The 21211-nt window shown below is 39.7% G+C and overlaps 1 protein-coding gene across 1 annotated transcript in view; it reads left to right on the top strand.

The window, feature by feature from the left end:
* The window catches only part of dok4 (docking protein 4), a 70659-nt gene extending 54762 nt beyond the window's left edge, over positions 1-15897 (top strand). Inside the window, exons 3-9 of the mRNA XM_059354364.1 lie at positions 176-283; positions 1475-1589; positions 2242-2361; positions 5610-5799; positions 7391-7529; positions 7950-8061; positions 8634-15897. Coding sequence (XP_059210347.1) covers positions 176-283; positions 1475-1589; positions 2242-2361; positions 5610-5799; positions 7391-7529; positions 7950-8061; positions 8634-8779 — 930 coding nt within the window. The 3' untranslated portion in view covers positions 8780-15897. The remainder of the gene's footprint in view (positions 1-175; positions 284-1474; positions 1590-2241; positions 2362-5609; positions 5800-7390; positions 7530-7949; positions 8062-8633) is intronic.
* The last annotated feature ends 5314 nt before the right edge of the window (positions 15898-21211 follow it).

The raw sequence follows: 21211 nt of genomic DNA, 5'->3' as shown, positions 1-21211 counted from the left end.
CTTTGGGGCAGTGTAGGCCTTGTTATTTCTGTTACTATTTAAAGTTACTTTCTCTTTCAAAAGTCACCAATGCCACTTGTGAATGTGTGTTGATGTACAGCACTTATTTTGTTCTATCACGTAAGGTTTGGGTTTTGATCAATTCAACTCATGCATGTGTGCACGTATTTTACAGATCTATCGGCGTTGCTGGCTGGTGTTCAAGAAGTCATCCAGCAAAGGACCTCGTCGTCTGGAGAAATACCCTGATGAGAAGTCTGCCTACATCAGAGCATTTCCTAAGGTAGGTGTGTGTGAGTGTGAGTGTGTGTGTGAGTGTGAGTGTGAGTGTGTGTGTGTGTGTGTGTGTGTGTGTGACAGGTTTACTCTATTCCGCAGGAGAAGACCAAAGCTAAAGAGCTGACAGACACACTGATAGGGATGAAAGCAGTCAGCCTTCACATTAAAGTCTGATTCTTTTACTTCTGAGCTCAGCAAGAACCAACAGCCCTTTTCTTCTCTTCTTCACTCTCCCTCTCTTTCAGAACTCACTCATCTTTCATTCTTCATCATTATTACTTCTCCTTCACTTGACCTTCTACTTTCACACTCCTTCATTAACACCCCTTCAACACAGCAGTAGACCTTAAGTTGTTCAGTGACTTTGCTCTATTTTTTTTTCAATTCTGTATGTGTAAGAAGTTTTACAGGTTTCTCTTTTGTGCAAAACAAAAGTGTTATTCCTCACAAACCGGGCTAGTCCATATGTGCTAACTGCTAGTCACCTGACATCATTAATAGTACAAGAAAAATGCTGTATATTTGGGGTATCTTCAGGAGAAAGGTGTCAATTACTTGTCTCCAACCAAGGGACAAACTCTGGGTTGCCAGTGGAAACCTGCATTGTTTCTAATGGCCAGCAGAGGACAACTAGTTGCAAAAAAGGCAGATTGTACAATAGTCAATGATGAAATGAGTCCACTTCTCACATGATTCATTTTCCTAATGAGTTTATGGCCTCAATTACTATTTTTCGACAATACAGCATGATGTTCAGTTTGTAAATTTTGGTTCCATTTAGAGTAAAATTGCCTTGTGATTGACAAGTTCCTTCCAAAGTACACTGCGTACATTTCCTTGTTTCCTTCTTTGAACTTTCACCTAATGAAAGTTAATTTTAACATTTTGTTTTGTTCAGCGTTGGAAACCCTAGGAAGTCTGTTAGGGTTAGGATTAGGGTTAGCATTTATGCACCTTGGTACCCAAGCTAGCTTGGTAGCGCTAGCCTAGCTGAGCTTAACTCCACCCTTTTTGTCTAAATATGGACACTTCTAAAAAGAATGATGATGGCTAAAAGGATGATCTGTTATTCCTTAAGCATGAACAAAGACCTCTAATTTAAAGCTGATTGTACTGAGGTGTCATCACTTAATACACACTAATACCAAATAATATCAGCTCAATTTCCACTTTGTTGCTCCAACGTGTTACCTAGGTGACAGAGATTAGCAACGTCAAGAACATCACACGGTTGCCTCGAGATACCAAGCGACAGGCAGTGGCCATTGTGTTCACAGATGACACTTCACGCACCTTCACCTGTGAATCAGGTAATGTATTGAAACACACACAGACACTCAACACTCCAACACACTGCAAAGCCCATTCTTTGTCTGTACTCTTGTGTTTGGATCCATACCAATCTCTCGCACAACTCCTGTGTATGACATGGACAATAAAGAACAAAAAGCCACCCAGGTTTAAGCATGCAGTAATTGTTGATGCAGTCATGGCTGGTGATTTACACTTCATTAGAGCTTGGTTTTGCAAGTCATTGCATTTTGTTTTTCAAAGCGTCCCAACTTTTTTGGAATTGGAGCTGTATATGAGTTCTAATGGCAGTCGGGAATGTTGCTATAAATTTAATAAAATATATATAAATATAATAGAATTATAAAAACATTATACCAACCACCAGCTGGTTTACATAACCATTTGAGATTACAAATGCAAACAGAAAAAAACAGCATATCCCCAGAACTGTTTACCCCAACCTGTGCAGCAGTAACTGTTTACACCCAGCATGACTGATTCTTGACGATATAATCAAGTGAGAAACTTTTTTCAGTATACATCATTAGTCTCAATATGTCTGCCAGTAGATGAGACCATCAGTTCACCATTAGACTTTTTTGATTCAAGAATAATTGTTGATTCTAGTAGATGTATTCTCTCTCTCTCTCTGTCTCTCTCTCTCTATAGAGCTGGAAGCAGAGGACTGGTTTAAAACGCTGTCAATAGAGTGTCTTGGCACACGGCTCAATGACATCAGTATGGGAGAGCCTGACCTCCTGGCAGCAGGAGTGCAGTGTGAACACACAGGTAATTCACACGCAACACGCTATAGTTTCCCTTTCAACAGGATGGTTTAGCTTCTACTGCCTTCACTGCATATCTGTGGTTTAGTTTTTTTAATGTGACTTTTTAAATAAAAAATAGACTTGCTTGAAACAAATTTTGTTTGGGTTTCTATGATCAGTCTAAAAAAGATTTTCTGTCCATATGGGATTGACAAGTTGCAACCACAGAAACCCAGTGTCCTCAGGTTGTCAGTGAGTTTCACCCTTTCATCCAAACATGGTCAGTTAGGCTCTAAAAAAACAAGTTTACAACAACAAAAATGCCAAACTCAAGGCTTCAAAATGGTAGTCCACAAACATGGATGGACGTCATGGTAGCTACATCCACTTCTTTCTTTCTTCATTCCGGAATGCGCTTCATGGAGGAGCAGCAAAGTTTGGTATGTATTTTTTATAATATTTTTGATGGATACTTCTGTGGACAGAAGAGTTTATTCAAGAGAGGAGCTTCTTTCATTGAAACGGAGCAAGTCTGGAGGACACCATCACCCTATTCCAGCTGAGTTAAAGAGGTGTTTTCGTGGTTGCCGTGCTGGTGCAAAAGTTAAGGCTCAGAAATGGAGATATAAGCCTTGACCTGCCGTCAGTCATCATGGGGAATGTCAACTCTCTGCCCAACAAGACTGATGAACTGGACATACTGGTGAAGACTCAGAAAGAATACCGTGAGTGTAGTCTCTTGTGTTTTACTGAAACATGGTTGAATCAAAACATCTCAGACTCCAATGTGGCTCTACCTGGCTTCACTCTCATAAGATCAGACAGAGATGCTAAAGCTAGTGGCAAGAAGAAAGGTGGGGGCTTGGCTTTATTTGTGAACCAGAGATGGTGCAGTCCTGCACATGTTACTGTCAAGGAGAAGATGTGCTGTCCAGAAATTGAATTATTGGCTAGTATGAGACCATATTATGTACCAAGGGAGTTCAGTCATATCATGACAATACTTGTGTACATTCCACCCAAGGCAACTGCTGAAGCATATCAGGGGACTTCAATCGTGATTCCCTCTCCTCCCCCTGACTGGATTTACACAGTTCTTTAATTGTCCCACCAGAGAAAACAAAACCCTTGATCTGCTTTATGCTAATGTCAAACAAGCTTACAGAGCTACTGCCTTGCCCCCAATAGGACGATCAGACCACAACTTAGTTCTTCTGGAGACTTGTAACAAACCCTGTGTGTGGAGGCAGCCTCCAACTAAACTCACAGTCAGGAAATGGACACCAGAGGCTACTGAGGCTGTAAAGGACTGCTTTGAATGTACAGACTGGAATGTGTTGCTGGAAACAGAGGAGAACAGTATGGACATTGACAGACAGGTTGACTGCTTTACTGATTACATCAACTTCTGTAGAGACACGGTCATACCCACTAGGACTGTTTGCTGTTCCCACAATAACAAACCTTGGATTACTAGTGATTTAAAGGCAATCCTCAATGAGAAGAAGGCAGCTTTTAGAGATGGTGACAAAGCACGGCTCAAACTAGTACAATATAAGTTGAAGAAGAGTTTAAAGATGGCAAAGGTGGAATACAAGAAGAAACTGGAGAGAAATCTACAGAACAGTAACATCTGTGTAACACCATCTCTGGTTACAACAACAATAAAAGACTGCCAGTGGCGGGTGATGTAGAAAAAGCTTATGAACTCAACCAGTTCTTCAACAGATTCAATACAGAGGCCTCACCCAATGCCACTCCTGCTGCTCCTCCTCCTCCTCCTTCTCCCCCTCCTCCTCTTCAACATGTGTACATCTCCAAAGCAGCATCCACCCCCCCTCTTACACCTGAGCCTCCACCCTTGTCTGTCACAGAGATGGGGGAGAGGTGGGAGCTGGACAGACGTTGCTCTGGGAAGGCTGCTGGCCCAGATGGTGTGCGTCCAAGGCTGCTCAAGGACTGTGCTGCCCAACTGTGTCAACCTCTCCGCAAGATCTGCAACCTCAGTCTACAGTTGGGGCAAGTGAGGAAGATTTCCTGTGTTGTGCCGGTACCAAAAATAAAATGTCCCGCTGAACTTAATGACTACAGACCAGTAGCCCTCACATCATGAAGACCTTGGAGCGGCTGATTCTACGCCTACTGAGAGTTGAGGTCAAGGACCAACTCGACCCCCTGCAGTTTGCATACAAACAACACATCGGAGTGAACAATGCTGCCCTCTACATGCTTCACCGTGCCCTTGCTCATCTGGTGCTTATGTGAGAATCATGTTCTTTGTTCTTTAGCTGCTGAATGTACCAGCATGTTCACCAGCTAGTTGCTAAATTTGTTATCATTTCTTCTACCTCATTGAAAACCGCTTCTGCTTAAAACATAGCTGACGGGAACCATAAGGCTGAACTTAGACAGTCGAGCTGTGGGCTGTAAAACAAAAAAAAATAAGCTGAGAGACGCTAAAGCGCTCCATAGAGCTGAGGGGAACTGGGTGATAGGCTTCTGTGTGTTTGTCACTATCGAGCAACTCTTTTTACATCGTACATACTAACTTGAAACATTTTTAAAGTAAAACATTTTGATTTAAGCAGCTTCAAAAGCAGAAGCTGCATCGTTTAGGGCCAGAATACATTTCTGATCTGCTGCTCCCTTATGACCCACCCTCTGAGATCATCGGGAACAGGTCTATTTCCTGCCCACAGTGTGAAAAGTAAACATGGAGAAGCAGCATTTAGTGTTCAGGTACCAAATCTCTAAAGTCCCAGAAAACTTCCTACCCACTCCAATTGTCAGTTACTTAAATCAGGGCTTTTGACTTTTCGGTTTGTGACTGCTTTTTATCCAATTCAATTTGGAACTATTTATTTATATCTGATATGGCACTGTAGCTGCACTCAAATTCTATTCCTCTGTTTAATCTGTCTTATTCTATTTGAGTTTTTTTTTCTATTTTATTGTACTCTTTTAAATCATATGTGCCTTTTCATATAACCTAGTGCTATATTTCCTAATGCTTTTAATGTCTAATATAAATTGCTTTCACTTGCCTTGTTGTTATAATGTGTTTTACTACATATCTTGCCTTGCCATGCCTTAAAAAAGCTTCCTTTCTGAAAAATAAAAGAACAAGCATCCTTAATAAGAAAACCTTGATAAGAAATTCAAATGAGTAGTGAAACAGTGCCGAGCTGTTAACACTTGATTCTGAAGCAGGTCAAACTACACGGATGATCGTTTCCTGACATTGTTCCTGTCATTTCTTGATCTCCTCAGAACGCTTCAATGTGTTCCTCCTCCCCTGTCCCAACCTGGATATCTATGGGGAGTGCATGATGCAGATCACCCATGAAAACATTTACCTGTGGGACATCCACAACCCTCGCACCAAGCTGGTCACCTGGCCACTGTGCTCCCTGCGGCGATACGGACGGGACGCGACACGCTTTACCTTCGAGGCCGGGAGGTGAGACCAGGGATGGGATGGCTGGAAGATGGAGGGGGTTTTTGATCGCTGACTGTCCCCAAATAAATTCATAGATACATCATGGGTTGCCAAACATTTAGAAAGTTTGTCTCAAATCAGGGACAATACATCCTTTGTTAAAGTAGTGTGTATTAGGGGTGAGACGCTCCACCTTTATTGTCAACTCACAATTAAATGTGTGTTTGTGTGTGTGTGTTTGTCCTCATCAGTCAGCATACGGTCACTCCAAGGATACCCCCCGCCCTCTCTCTCTCTCTTGATTGAATAGATTAGACGATGAATCAATGCTGGGTTGGACCTCCTTATCTCTTCCTCTTTGATAAAACCTGACAAGCTATGATTGGGTCAGCATGCAGATAATGGTGTGTGTGTGTGTGTGTGTGTGTGTGTGTGTGTGTGTGTGTGAGAGAGAGAGAGAGAAATTAGGGATTATGGAAACGTGTGTTCATTTAAAGTGCTGGAGCCAATCCCAGCTGGTATTGGGCGAGAGGATTACAACAGAACCTCAAAAATATTAGCCATTGCCCCCAGAGGCTAAATCATTGTCAGCCTGATAGACGATGGGTTTCTGAGATTGCTGTTTTCCGATATAGTATTTCCAGCAATTTCATTTTGTCTGCTTTTGAATATTATTTCTTAGTTTCTTTTGTTCAGACAAGGTAAGTAGGAGATGTTTTTACCTGACATGTTTCGACTGACAACTTCAGTCTTCTTCAGAGGTGTCAGCTGATCAACCTGACAACTGGCAGGTCTGTCCTGCCAGTTGTCAGGTTGACCACGCCTCATGAGGAACTCCACAAAAAGACACGTCACAGCGATCAGCTGACACCTCTGAAGAAGACTGAAGTTGTCAGTCGAAACATGTCAGGTAAAAACATCTCCTACTTACCTTGTCTGAACAAAAGAAACTAAGAAATAATGTTTTCCGATATGTTTTTTTTTTACATTTTAATTGTTGAAATATACAGAGTAGGAGACAAGCTCAGGACACCTTTGTATAACTGCTTTATGCTGAAGGATGTATGGACAATGCTTCTCCAGGGGACTCAGTGCAGTCTTTTGGCCAATGATCCAGTGCAAGATGCTTCTTTTTCATCCCGTTGTCCTGAGATATGGACCCAGCTTAAACAGCTTTTTCTCTGTGATTGGCTTGTGATATCAGACATCACACATAAGGTTCAGTAATGAGCTGCATGTGCTGTCAGTCAATCAATTTAATTTCACTCCATGTGATCCAATTACCAAAACTGTCCAATAAATGAGTTACCTGTCAGTCAACTTGTGACTGACCTCAAGGAAAGAACAGTCAAGTTAATTCAGTTCAAAGTGGATTTTGTCTCCAGAATGTTGGTTCAGACAGTGTGAAACTTCTGTGTCCCATCACATTTGTGCTCTTGTGAAAATGAGACAGCATTTAGATCAGTAGACACTGATTCACTCCCTTAGTCACACATTGATTTATATATATTAGGTGTAGTGGAAGTAGGGGCTCATTAAGGTTAAACTGTGTTGGTTGTTATGTCAGCCACTGCTGTTGTGAACACTAACTTTAAACTGAGTTTCTGTGTAGGATGTGTGATAGTGGTGAAGGCCTTTACACGTTCCAGACCAGAGAGGGAGAGCAGATCTACCAGAGGGTGCACTCCTCTACACTGGCTATCGCAGAGCAGCACAAAAAAGTCCTGCTAGAGATGGAGAAAAACAGCAGGGTGAGAGCCTTTCTTATACACATATACATGCTTACAAGTGTGTTTTACCATGGCTCTGCCATATTTCCCAGCATTGGCTTCAAATTTCGAAAAGAGGCAGATATTTTTCTCAGCAGTTGGTGGAGTCCAAACAGAGCTAAAAGAGTGAATATTGGTCTGACATTTATCAGGTGATTTGAAACGTGATTTTAAATTAATGCTAATGTTGCTCGGTGTCTGCTGCATGTGTAAATAGTGTGCCAACGCGTTTATCGTGTCACCTTTATCAGATGCGTTTGATTTTTCTATTTTGGGCTACAGTAGAAACATGGCACAACATTGTGGGCTTTGTAGAATAGAAACCACTCCCTGTGTAGATATGAAGAGCTCATTCTAAGCAACACTTTTTTATTCCTGATGTTGTGTGCTTATGACTCCCAGTTGATGTCTATGGGTTCAGAACCGGGCTCCTACCCCTGCACCCCCACCGCCATCCTGCCCCGATCTGTCTACTGGCACCACATCACTGGAAACAACATGGATCCTGGCAGCGGTAAACCCTCCTCTTTAGACAATTGTTGTCTGTTCTTTTTCTTATAGGGATCATATTATGTTCTCATTGTATGGTTACAGTGCAAAAGCCTGTGATCTTATTTCTCAGTCCAATTTCTCCTGGTTCCAAACAAACCTGTTGGCATTGATGTGGCTGGAGTACTTTTTTCATCTGCTAAAAAATTTGAGAAAAACTGAAAAACAACTTTTATTGTAATTGAAGCAATTTGTTAGCGAACCCTTTTGTTTTGGTTGATTAAAAAGCTGTAGCCGACACACTTTAATCTCTTATATTCAGAGTAAAAATAATACTTTAACAGTTTGTGCCTTTTGAATTTCTTTCTGAGTGAGCAATGTCAATCTCATGTCTTAGTTTAAAGCACAGAGATGGAGTCAGGACATGTTTAGCTTAGTTCAATAAGAAGATTTGAAGTAGGAGGAAATAGCCAGCCTGTCTCAATCCAAAGTGCAATAAAAACACACCTACTGTAGCAGAACATCTGAAGCTCATTAATGAACACAGTTTATGTTGTCTGTGCGTCACTAATAGCTGTGTTCCTCCTCTGTCCGTAGGTGACGCTGCAGAGGACGACCTGCTGTCCACCCGCCTGCCTCCTGACCGTCATGCCACACTGCCCCTGGAAAACACACATGCACAGTCCCAGCCTCACATACACACACACACCCCGACACATTACCCCACCTACCCAGGACAGTGACACAAATACAGAAGGAGATGTGGACATTGAAGAAGATGCAAACACATACATGCATGCAGGCACACACAACTGACACACTGAAAGAAACACACACTGGCCCTCCTTTTATTAGTTTGACAGCCCAACGTTACACCTCACAGGAGAATGTTGTGGTGGGACTAACAGCAGGAAGGGAAAACTGAATTCAGAAAAACTCTGCAAGGAGATTGAGCTTCCTTACATGACTGCAGGTCCTACAATTCCACAGTAGACGGGGGATACTTGACGTTTTTCCACACTCAGGATGAGAAACTCTGGCAAATTGGCATTTGTTGCTTGAAGTTTAAATAAGCACTGATTTGTGCTGATTTGATCAGTATGATTTAAACCACATAGGTTGTATGATATGTTTTCCAATGAGGTGTCAGTGTTTCCATCTGTTTTGAATGACCACGCTTGAAGGGATTTTTTTCTTCAGCTTAATGAAAGTTAATGCAACACCATGAATAACTGCAAGGAAAAACTGTCAAAAAATTTGCAAGGTTATCATATTTTGTATGATTCACTGCGTCAAGATTTGAAGACACCCATTTTCTGATGTGGCCATTTGAAACAAGTATAAACACCTACGTGTTTGATGACACCTCACAGAACCTAGGTTAAGCCTTTCACAGACAAACATAACTTGTTACCAAGCAACTGAGATAGATTAGTAGATTTCCGTGAGGAATCTGTGAAATGCCAAATTTTGGTCCAATGATTTTTAATACAATATGTATACAGTAGGACTAGACATACTGGATGTGATGTTGTTCTCACCCCAAGAGTGACATCATTTCCAAATGGCTGCCATGGGATTAACGTCAATGAGGCCCAGTATGTTACATTGAATACTGTGTGGAGCGGGGCTGCATGGTGCCTTAATAGCACCATATGGACTGTGCTATCATTGGAAATACACTGACATCTAGGATTCCCTTGTGGAAAGTTCCCAGTATACCAGTGCCAGCTGACACACTTGATATTTTCACTGTTCGTACTCGTCTGGATCAATGCCTTTGATTTTGCTGATAACTCATGTGACTTTGCAGTTGCTGGATCTGTTTGCTGTGCTGAGGTTCTGAACCATTCAATGAAACTGTGATTGGATTCATTTTTATGGATTGGCTCCTGTACTCAGCTGGATATTCACCATCAGAGCTTCAGACTTTCTGGGATGTATCCTATTACATCTGCTAGAAGCCACATGCTTTTATTGAGCTATATTTGCACAACCCTTTTATTTCCTTAGGTCTTAGTTAATTAAATAGCCACTAATATTGTAGAGGTCAATAGATAGGCATTTTGAAACCCCAAAGTGATGATACATTTGGAATGAACCTGCCAATAACTGATATTCAGTGTCTTTACATATGACCTTTTGAATGCCAGATATTACATTTTCCCAAATATTTAATTATTACTAGAGCAACAAAACCCTAAATGCTGAAATGGGAAACTCTCAAAAAACTAGAGACATGTTTAAACATCGGAGTTCAGACTCTCGAAAGGGCAGGGGTGGAAATAATACAAGTTCATCTCTTCCTCCCACAAGGTTAGAGTTCATTCTGCCCAAAGGTCACACTGAAGGGGTGTATGGGGTGCTGGGTCTGCCTACAGGGGCACTCAAGGTAACTCATTTTGCCTGCATGATATGTGACATCAGATCAAAAATGAAGCATGGAATTGTCCCAATAGGCTCCAGACACACTGTGGGTAAACTAGAAGGGCACTCAGAGAGCCCAGGAATCTGCAATGGCCATTCCCTATCTGGAAATGATAAATTAATCCACTTCAAAATAGAATGGGTTCTTCCTCGACCCATGCTATCCCCTTTCACTAAGTTTCATAAAAAATATGGCCATTAGTTTTCTCTGTGATCCTGCTGACAAACAGACAAACAAACTAAACTAAACATATGCTCTACTTGAGTCACACCAGAGCAGTGCTTGAGCATATGACAAGATTTTTTTGCCAACCAGAAGGGCACTTGGACCGACCACAGGGGCACACGACTACCCCCCTATGATGTGAAAACAAGTAAAAGAGGAACCATGGAAGATGTATCAGTGAAACCAGCAGACAGATAGTGTCATAGTTTCAAACCTTTTTGTTGCTTTTATTTCAGTCAAACTAGTCAGACAAATGGTCTTAATTCAACATTATTTCAACTTTCTATTTATCATCATACTGTTGTAAGATTAATTTGATCTGTGGACTGATCAACAGTCCTCAAAAGAAGGCAGATGGAGCAAGAAACACAAGAAGTTAATGATCAGACGAAACAACCTATCTAACTGTGGCCTATCTCCACAGTGCTGTGTCAGTGCTTCAACTATTATCACTCTGCTACAGGGGAAAAATACTCATGTTTACGCATGTTTGTATTTTATTTCACCAGTCAAAATCATCTTGGCCAGTGCTAAGTCTAGGACGAAGTGATGACGCCTCTGCAAAATAAATAGTAAATGCAAGCATGTTCTTTTGCTTTGCTGCCATGTTCCATCGACTAATAGATTAATATGATTAACTTTTAAACATTCCCAACAGTATGTAAATAAGACCCAAGTTGGAAGAAACCAAAATTCCCCTTCAATAATGTCCACATTCACAAAATGCGTAGCATTATTAGCATCTTAGAGGGTCCAAGTCTTCCCATAAATGCAGGATTGATCAACTCTATTACTGTCAAAGTGTATCATAATTAGGAGAGGACACTGAACCAGATCTAAGCCTTGTATGGGTGACACATATCTGCCTACGTTTTCTTATGGCATTCCAGCATGAATGATTCCTAGGGTCATTATTCTCAGTCTTACCATCATAATCTTAAAGTTCCCTCCTACCTACCCCGCTTACCCCAAAGCTAACTACGTACACTACTGAACACGTAAGGAGGCTGTCAAAGGAGAAAGACATGAAAAGAAGATCCTGTTGTCTTTCATCCCGGCAGCTTGTTTGTTCCATTCTGCCTTTGCCTTTTATTACACATTTTCCGTCACAAACTGTTTATCTGTAGGGTGGGAAGAAGGAGATTAGCATGCCCGGAAGGAAGTGCCAAAACAGGAAAGGTTGGATCGTGTCTTTTTTTTAACTGTGGGCTCATGTGGGAGATATCCTTTGATTGCTGCCTTTTGAATCTGTCTAAGGATTAAGACTGCTAATATGACAGTGAAGATGTGACGTCTGGGAACACACCCACCACCTTGACACCATAGTGAAATGCCTCTTATCTGGATTGTCTAGATCTGAATTAGCTTGATTAATGCTGGAATCCTCATACAACTTATTGATAAGGTTTTTGTTTTGTTTTTATGTCATTTATACATGACAGGGCTAAGCATTTTGTTGGTCGTTTACATGATGTAAGTTGTGTATTGTGTGTAGATGTGTTACGTGTACTTACATACTGTATAACTTGAGTTTTGTACATATTGCTATTTATTTCATATTGAATGTCTGTGTGTGTGTGTGTGTGTGTGTGTGTGTGTGTGTGTGTGATAGAGAGAGAGAGAGAGAGAGAGAGAGAGAGAGAGAGAGAGAGAGAGAAATGAGGGATTATGGAAACATGTTCATGTGTTCATTTAAAATGCAGACACTACTTTTTTGTACTTTATAATGTTGACCAAGCAGATGGTAGCTGGTCCACACTTTGTCAGCGTGTCTCTTCACACATAAATCTGCACCTGAGTGAACAACAAGAGCATACTTACCAATCTGTCTTCTGCACTGTCCCCTCTCCCAGCATGCATCTTTTTGGCCTTAGATATTCACATGCCATGCTGCTGTTTTTGTTTGTTTGTTTGTTTGTTTGTTTGTTTGTTTGTTTGTTTGTTTTGTAAACAAACTGTAGCACACAGAGAGGTGTTTCATAAAGAATGCTCAGAAAAGGGCTTAATGAAAAAAGCCTGGCTTGAATGAGCTCAACCAACTGAACCAGGATTAAGCTGTTTCATGAAGCCAACTTTAAGTATGCACTGCAGCTGCACCTACAGTGTTGCATGCAGTATGCATACAATTGGGACATATCACTTTCTAAAAAGATTGCATCCTGAAATTTGACCCTCTTGCTCAATCGTCACAGCATATATCATTGTGCGGTCACAGAGACAGTGAAGAAGTTTCCTGTTTCTGTGTCTAGTGGGTGTCGCAGCATTCCTGAGTCTGTTCACTTCATTTGGAGAAGTGAACATGAGCATAGATTATGACCACTGAAGTAAATAATTGACTCAGTTTTCACAAGTCACATATATTCTGAACATTCTGACACTGAAATGGCATTTTTCACACAAATCAGGAGGAAATTAACTTGGATTACAACCAGTATCTGTCTCAGCAACACATTCTTATAAGATCTGGCAGCACTGTGGCAACATTTTAAGATAAAGTAAACTAAAGTTTGCAAACCCCTAGCCATCAATATTTCGTAAATATGTTGGTTAGCTGTGTAAATATATAATATTAACAAAACAGTTTATAAATAATCTATGCTAAATGTTGCAGTGCTTTTAAACAAGGTGAGGGAACAAGGGGGACAGAAGACTGGATTTAGGAGACAGGAAGTGTATACTGGTTCATGCCATTGGTGCAGATTATAATGCATCATCTCTTGTTATAGAGCATATTTGGCTGTCATCTCTCTGTACTCGCTCATGGCTCTGATAATGTGAAGTTATCTTCCGCTGTGCAGAGGATTGTGGGTCAGTATAGCCAGAAAAGCATGCTGGCTTGCAGACTTCAAAGTGCGACCATATGCAATAGGACATCCTGGTATTTTTGACATACTGCACTTGACATTGGTTACTATGTATTGGGACACGCTAAATCTTTTTCTGGAAGACTAAACTGTATGTAGTATGTGTATTTGAATGCGGCCAAAGTCAAGTCTGAATTAAGAACAGCTTGTTTATTATTTTAAAACATAGATCTAAAAATTCAAGCACAGATTACTTCAATAAAGGAAACGTACATGAAGACAAAACTGAGATGTTCACAGCACGGTTGAAATGAATAATATTAGAAAGGATAGTTCTGTTTATATTAACATTACTTGGTTTGTCCCAGTAACATAAATAGCCTTTGTTGGGTTCAAACTTTAAAACTTCAGACTGGTTGCCTGTTGCCAGTGTTTTTGATAGTAGTATTTCTGGTACCATTTTATTTATATTTAGATTACATTTCACTGAAGCTACAGCTGTGGGTCAAACACATTACTTCATTTAATATAATTCCTCCAATGGCTGAAAGCAAAATGAGACTTGAGTCGAAGATTAGGAGCACACTAACTGCCTAAATTATAACACTACAAACATGAACGTCTCTATCACACTAATGTCAACTTTTAAGGCGAGACACTGCAGGTGAAAAAAAAGGTGATATAACATTTGAACTGATATTAACTTCCCCAGTTGATTACTTTTTATTAAGGTCATTGTTTTTTTGTATATAAGTATACACACATACAAATGATTGGTAAAGACAAAACAAACAAAGTGTAGTTAAATAAAAAGTTAAATGTGTATTTTAGAAGTTTTCTTAAAAATCGCAAAATTGATCATTGCAGGAAAAATGTTTTTTTCCCAAACACAAACATCATTCGGCTAGTGGCACTAGAGAGGATCACCAAAGTTATGAGAATACATCACCTGGAAAACTATTGAAGTCTGTACTAAATTTTGTGCCGAGATTTTGAGATATTTTATAGATTGACAGATTTGAGTAGATGACGAGTCAGAGGATCACCAAAATCATGAGGATTCATCATCATAAATGTCTGTAAAACAATTTCACTGCAATCCATCAAACATTTGTTGAGGTATATCAGTCTGGACCAAAGTTTTGGACTGACATAACCTTTTCAATGAAACAAACTTTCCTGGAAACAAGCCTGATTTACTGTTGATGTTGCTTTGTAAAACACCCCTCTGGTTATATAAGTGGCACAGCAATGTGCTAAGTGGAAGAGGTGACGGATGGAAATGGCTGGGGAACAGGATGGAAACTAAGAGTGCAGACAGTTTTCCTCCAGCATGGTTAAAGTCACTGTTTGTGATCGTAGTGTTATCACACTGACAGTGTCAGCTCTGACCCCCCTTAGCTATGTTACAGATGACAACATGTTGTTTTCACCCATTTACACTGTCCACACCAAGTGCATGTTTTGTAGAAAATAAAGTCCATTACTTAAAGGTGTAGCTTTGAATGTGACTTTAATGCTTTGCCTTTTCTTTTTAAAATCTGTCCCATGTAAAATATTCAACATGATGCTTCAACTGATTTGGGTGTAGCATTAAAGTCCCAGTACAGATCATGGTCATGTAAAAGCTGGTAAGTTTACAATGAATGAATAAATGAAATATGTTGCCTGTAGTGACAGACCCACAGAGAATTCAAACTCACTTTGCTGTTCCCCTCAGCCATGCCAAACATTTGGTGTCTTTTAACTCATTGTTTCCATTTTACAGCGCATAACTTTATTGTTTTCAGTCTCACTGCTCTCATCAACCGGCAGCAGCAGGCAGCTGTTTTCAGTGAAAAGGCTCTAATAAACCACTGTACACTAGCAGACATACAGTTAGAGAGCTGATGACAAAGTGGAGCATTTAGCAGCAAACATACAGAACATTTTCTCAGTTGGTAGAGAATAAAAACAGAGGTAAAAGCAGGGAGTATATAAGAATTAAATTAAAAAAGTAAGGATGGATTACTGAAAAAGTCTATCGGGCACAGGCCCAGGGGCCCAAAGTAAAAACTGCTGTGAAAACAACAAAAAGAGGCCAAACAACCATAAAGTCTGCATTTTGATCCTATGTATGAGAGGTGGTGTGGCCTTATGCGTGTCAGCACCCTGGGGCCCATTGTCTCATAAGACCAGAAACATGACTCCAAATGAATGCATCAACAATAAAACACCATTGAAAGTATGTAGGAGGTATGTAAGTTTGATGTAAAGTTAACAAACTGCTACTTGAAATGAAGGTAGTTTCTTTCTGAAAGATATGTTAAATTGAAATATATATTACACCATACCCCTGACTGTTTGTTACATTTAGCAAGATGACAACAAAGAACCAGAGACTTCTCAGAGGCATTTTAAGGAATTTTATTGCAAAAAAGCTGAGGCAGTGACAGAGCAAGTTGAAGCAGGGAGATGGTTGGGCAGACAGGGTGGAGCGAACCAGCAGGTCAACCTGTGGCAGATACGGACGAGGAATTAGCAAACACATGGGAAGAGCACAAGTCACACTCTGTACACTTTGACAGTTATACTGTTACCACTGAAGGGAGCAGATGATCTGACACTAAGTGAAGAGCAGTAGATACTCCTGGTGGATGATTAGTGGATGGGAAACAGCTGTGCAGGTGAGCCAGTGGAAGTGGGTCAGCCATGCCCAGACACACACACACACACACACACACACACACACAAGAGTCATATAGGGGACACAGAAACACAGTGAAGCAGGGGAATACAACTGCACCCTGATAATGTGGGTTCATCTCAAAACATTATTTCATATCCTCATTTGCATCTCTTAGGACACCCTTTTTCAGTATCAGTGTCACTTTTAAACCACATCCTTTTCATATGCATCTATACAGCTATATTAGAACTCTTACACAGATCTTCTACCTCCAACTTTTTTTTTATTTCTGGGGATAAATGTATTACTTTTGTTCCATAATTTGTGTGGTGTTTATATTTTCCCAGCTGTAGAGCTGGGAGTGGAGCATTTATATTCGTGTGGCAGTAACACTTCCACACAAGCTGCAATCGTGTATCATTGCTTATCTCTCCTCTGGTCTCTAGGTCAAGTGATCGAGGAGAGAGGAGTTGAGGAGGGATATTGAGACAAAGCCTCTAACTGTTTTTATGATAACGACCTTCAGCGATGGTGAAAAAAATGATCATCTAGTCTATAATGAGCACAGAGATTTACTGTAACATTACTGTAAATACTACCCTAAGAAAGAACATATTTCATTATTCATGAAACTCTTGACTTTCTTTCTGTTGCCTCTAGTATGTGCTGAAAATATTAAAACTTTTCACTGAAAGGCTGACATTGCAGTATTTCTGTTTTTGTTTTCTTAATTATCTGCCAACCACTTAGAAATGAAAAACGAGTGCTGAGAATCTTCCCACACAGAGCAGAACATGTTACTGAGAATGACAGAGAGAGTGAGGGGCACTGCAGGCCCCCGGAGACCACCAGGGCCATCCCAATGGGACTCAAAGCAGCATTCGCACCTCGGCCCCAGTGATGGAATTAAAAAGGGAACTTTGAGGCCATTTTGTAATTTTAAAAAATAAGTCAGTCTATTAGTCAGAATAGGGATGTGTTTTTCAGTAAGTTAGAAAGTACATTTCCAAGTATTGTACTGAAGTACAAATATGGGTACTTGAACATTCATTGGGTATTTTTCCGACTTCCTACTTCAATTTTACTAAATGTCATAATTGCATGTTGCGTCCACCTCTTATTTCTATGAAAAGTGCTATACAAGCAAAGTTTGATAGATTGATGGAACACTTATTAGAAAGCAGTGTGTTTCCTGTTAGCAGTCCCACCAAAGACACATTCTCAGATGGTTTTATTTAAACTGTTCAAAGCAAAATAAAGATAAAATTATCAGTCAGTTTAAATCATATATAACAGTATGTTAAGTAGGCTAGTTAATATTAGCCCCAGCTAAAATTACGCCCATTATTCATTTACACATCAGAAAATGTAAACGGAGGGCCCAAATTAGAGATACTAATTTAAAAAGTTCTCCTCTTTCATCTGGATTGCCAGATGTTGTTGTGATTCACTTTTACACTGGTCTGTAGCTTCTATCTTTATTTTTGCTGTTTTTCCCACTTCTGGCCAACTGCGTGCTGTCGACTGCCTGGTAGGCTGTGAGTAGTCCACCCTCAACACGCTGAAATATACGCACAAAGTACAGCCCTTTTTTCTTGAAAATATAGGGAATCGCTTCCTAAAGGAGGCATTTTAAAGAGCACATAATTTTACAATAAAGTCTGTGTGGATTATTTTTTTCCCCCTCCAAGAAAATATGACTTGTGAGATGTCTTGGTGTTTCAATCCTGCTACTCAGTCTGAGGTCTTGACCAGGTCAGGGGCTGCTGCTGTGGGTTGATATTTTTTACAGTCTATGGTTGATACATTATCTAATGCTGCAATTTAAGTTTTGAAAAAGAAACATCACCATGAAGCGTTGCTCAATAACATCAGTATGTAGCAGCAGAGGTCAATCTCCATTACAACAGAAAACATTTAAAACTATGCAGCATTTTCAACTTCATAAAACAGTTTAGAAATCATTGTGATCATGTGTGGGCGCAAATTTCGACTACTAGTAAATATGAACTAAAACTACTGCCTGAATCTGGTGGTCTGGACATTTATAGAATGAAACTAAAAGTGTCTTCCTCTCCTGCCCACCATATATAAGTAATTTCTTCAAAATCCTAAATATTTCTCCTTTCATAACAGGAACTAGATAGTAAACTGTACAATAACTGGTGAAATATCACCATCTACTGGATGTTTGATCTCTGTTCATATTTTGCTCATGTGTCCTGTACTGCATAAATCTGTCATTTGCTTTATTTTATTATCTTTTAGGTATTTGTTTTTTAAGTGAACAAGTAGGCCTAAGTAGTAACTGTGACAAAGTGGGTAAGATTTTTTTTTATTACTCAACACATTTGTCCCTTTATTTATGGAAGAAATATCCTATCTTTATTCAAAAGCGTAGATTTTCCATTTGAGAGCATGACTTTATTCCTTTTCAGTGAAACAGCTCCTTCTCGTGCTCAGATGTATTCTCCTCATACTCACATTTTGTGCTCGCACTCAGATTTCTGTAGCTTTCTTTCAAAATGTTTGCTTGAACTCAAAAATCTCATGTTTGTGCTCACATTTCTTCTTCTTGGACACAAACATTTTGCTCGCCCTCAAATATGTCCTGTGACTCAGATCTAAAGTCCACAAGCTCAAATCTAAAGTCTGCGCTCTCAAAACTTTTGTGCTAGCATTCAGAACAAGCACGTCCCCTCAGGTTGAGGTAACTGCTCAGACAGAAGATGTCCCGCCCCTGCGATTATAATAGTGTGTTTCACCGACCAATAGGGAGACAGCTAGAGTGTGGACCAATCAAATGACGGATGTCGTGTCTTGGTTGCGTTCTTTCGCCCATTTTGAGTGCTCCTTTGGGGCGGGTAGTATATCGTCTGTTTGTAAAACTGCTTCTCTCTTAAATTTCACCAATTTACCATATTAGCCAGCTATTTGAATTTAAGACGCCAGCATATTTATGTATAATTAATCTTAAGTAATCCTAAAAAGATTTTTTTCTAATTTTATATTAGCGGGATATATTTTATACAGTATAAATACTCTTCGTGGCATAGAAATGTTATGAGAGTCAAATGCTTAAGCATGGTAAGGGTTTATCCCAGTTAAAAACCTCAACGTGTATTTTAGATCCGATTCCCACAACCTTTTTTAACAGTTGCTCACAATTGTCAATTATTGTCTTTAGACGGGTACCTTTCTCACCAGCCTAAAGACTGCCATAGTCAAGCCTCTGCTGAAGAGAAACAATCTAGATTCCTCAGTTATTAGTAATGACAGACCAATATTAAACTTGCCATTTTTAAGCAAAATTTTAGGGAAGCTTGTTTTTAATCAGTTAAATGGTTTTATTAACTCGAACCACATTTTTGAATTTTGGTGTTCCCCAAGGTTCAATTTTAGGACCTAACTATTTTTTACCTTTGTATGCTGCCACTTGGGGATGTCATCAGGAGACACGGCATTAATTTCCATAGCTATGCTGATGACACACAGCTTTACATTGCCGCGTCTCCTGATGCCCTTTTTAATTGTATTCTTTTGTATTCTGTATTCTTCAGCTCAACCAGGACAAAACCGAAGTTTTAATTATCTGTACTGAAGCACAGAGAGAGAAACTAACTATGAAATCCAAGCATTGAATTTTAACCCTAGTCAACAAGTTTAAAACCTGGCAGTTATCATTGATTCTGATCTTAGCTTTGAGCCGCATATTAAAAATATTACCAAAACTGCATTTTATCATTTTAAGAACATTGCCAAAGTACGGCCGTTTCTCTCTCAAGCTAATACAGAGACATTGATGCATGCTTTTATAACCTGTAGAATTGACTATTGTAATGCTCTACTTTCTGGTCTACCTAACAAAAAATTTGATCGATTACAGTTATTACAAAATTCAGCTGCTCGTCTGTTGACAAAGACCAGAAAGAGAGCTCATATTACACCTATTTTAAAGTCTCTGCATTGGCTACCTGTGCGTTTCAGAACCGATTTTAAGATTCTTTTACTGGTTTATTGGCGTCATTTTGTCACTGTTGTCCACGTTTGTGGAACAGCCTCCCTAAAGACCTGAGGGCATCAGAGACTGTTCATATTTTTAAGAGCAAATTTAAGACTTATCTTTTTAATTTGCTTTTACCTGAACCATTTTTAGAGATGTTTCTGCACATGCATGTTATTTATTTATTTGCTACTATTTATTAGTATATATATGTACATATATATATATATATATATATATATATATATATATATACGCTATATATATATATATGCTCTACTTCTTAGTTATTTATTTATTGTTTCATCTTTTTTATCTAGCTTTTTTTATATTATATGGGCGGAGGGTGTTTGCTTGTTTCTATGTTTTGTTATTAGGGCCTCGGGGCAATCGCACCGAGCACTGGTCCCATACAGCAATAGCTGTAGGGACCAGTAATCGGGGCAAAGCCCCGAGCACTACTGTTATACTGTGGATTTCTTCTTCTTCCTCTTCCGGGCGCAATTTCGTCCTGCTACTAGTCCTACAACTTGAAGAGTTGCAGGACAAATTATATATCAAAACGTGCGGTTTGATCGGGATCGGTGTGCTATTACTTTTCTCTACAGAATATGAATTTTTCGCGATATAAGTCGCGAAAAACTGCCCAAATTTTGCATTGAAATGAATGGGATGGCCGAAAAAAAATGAGCGAAAAAGAACAATAATTGGAGATTTTTAAACGTCTACTTCTCCGGCATAATTTCACCGAGAGACTCCATTTAAACTTTAAACAGTAGACACAAGTCTTGTGTATCGGTGTATTAATCCACGTTTTGATAGATCATATAGTTTTTTATCAATCCCTGTTCAATGACCGTGATCATTTTTGGAGAAATTCTGAGATTATAATGGGTGTGTATTGCACGGAATGTTCGTGTCACAGTGTGTGACATCATCGCTAGAGTGTAGAGGGAGAGAATAAATTGTCAAAAAATAAATTTGAAAACTGCGCTCCAGGCCGCAAATTCCACTCTACAGAAATAATTTATACATAGAAACGTAGGA

The sequence above is a fragment of the Centropristis striata genome, chromosome 2 (assembly GCF_030273125.1).
Source record: "Centropristis striata isolate RG_2023a ecotype Rhode Island chromosome 2, C.striata_1.0, whole genome shotgun sequence".
NCBI classification, from domain to species: Eukaryota; Metazoa; Chordata; class Actinopteri; order Perciformes; family Serranidae; genus Centropristis; species Centropristis striata.
The sequence above is the reverse complement of the archived record's forward strand: the minus strand, read 5'-3'. Positions and strand labels throughout refer to the sequence as shown.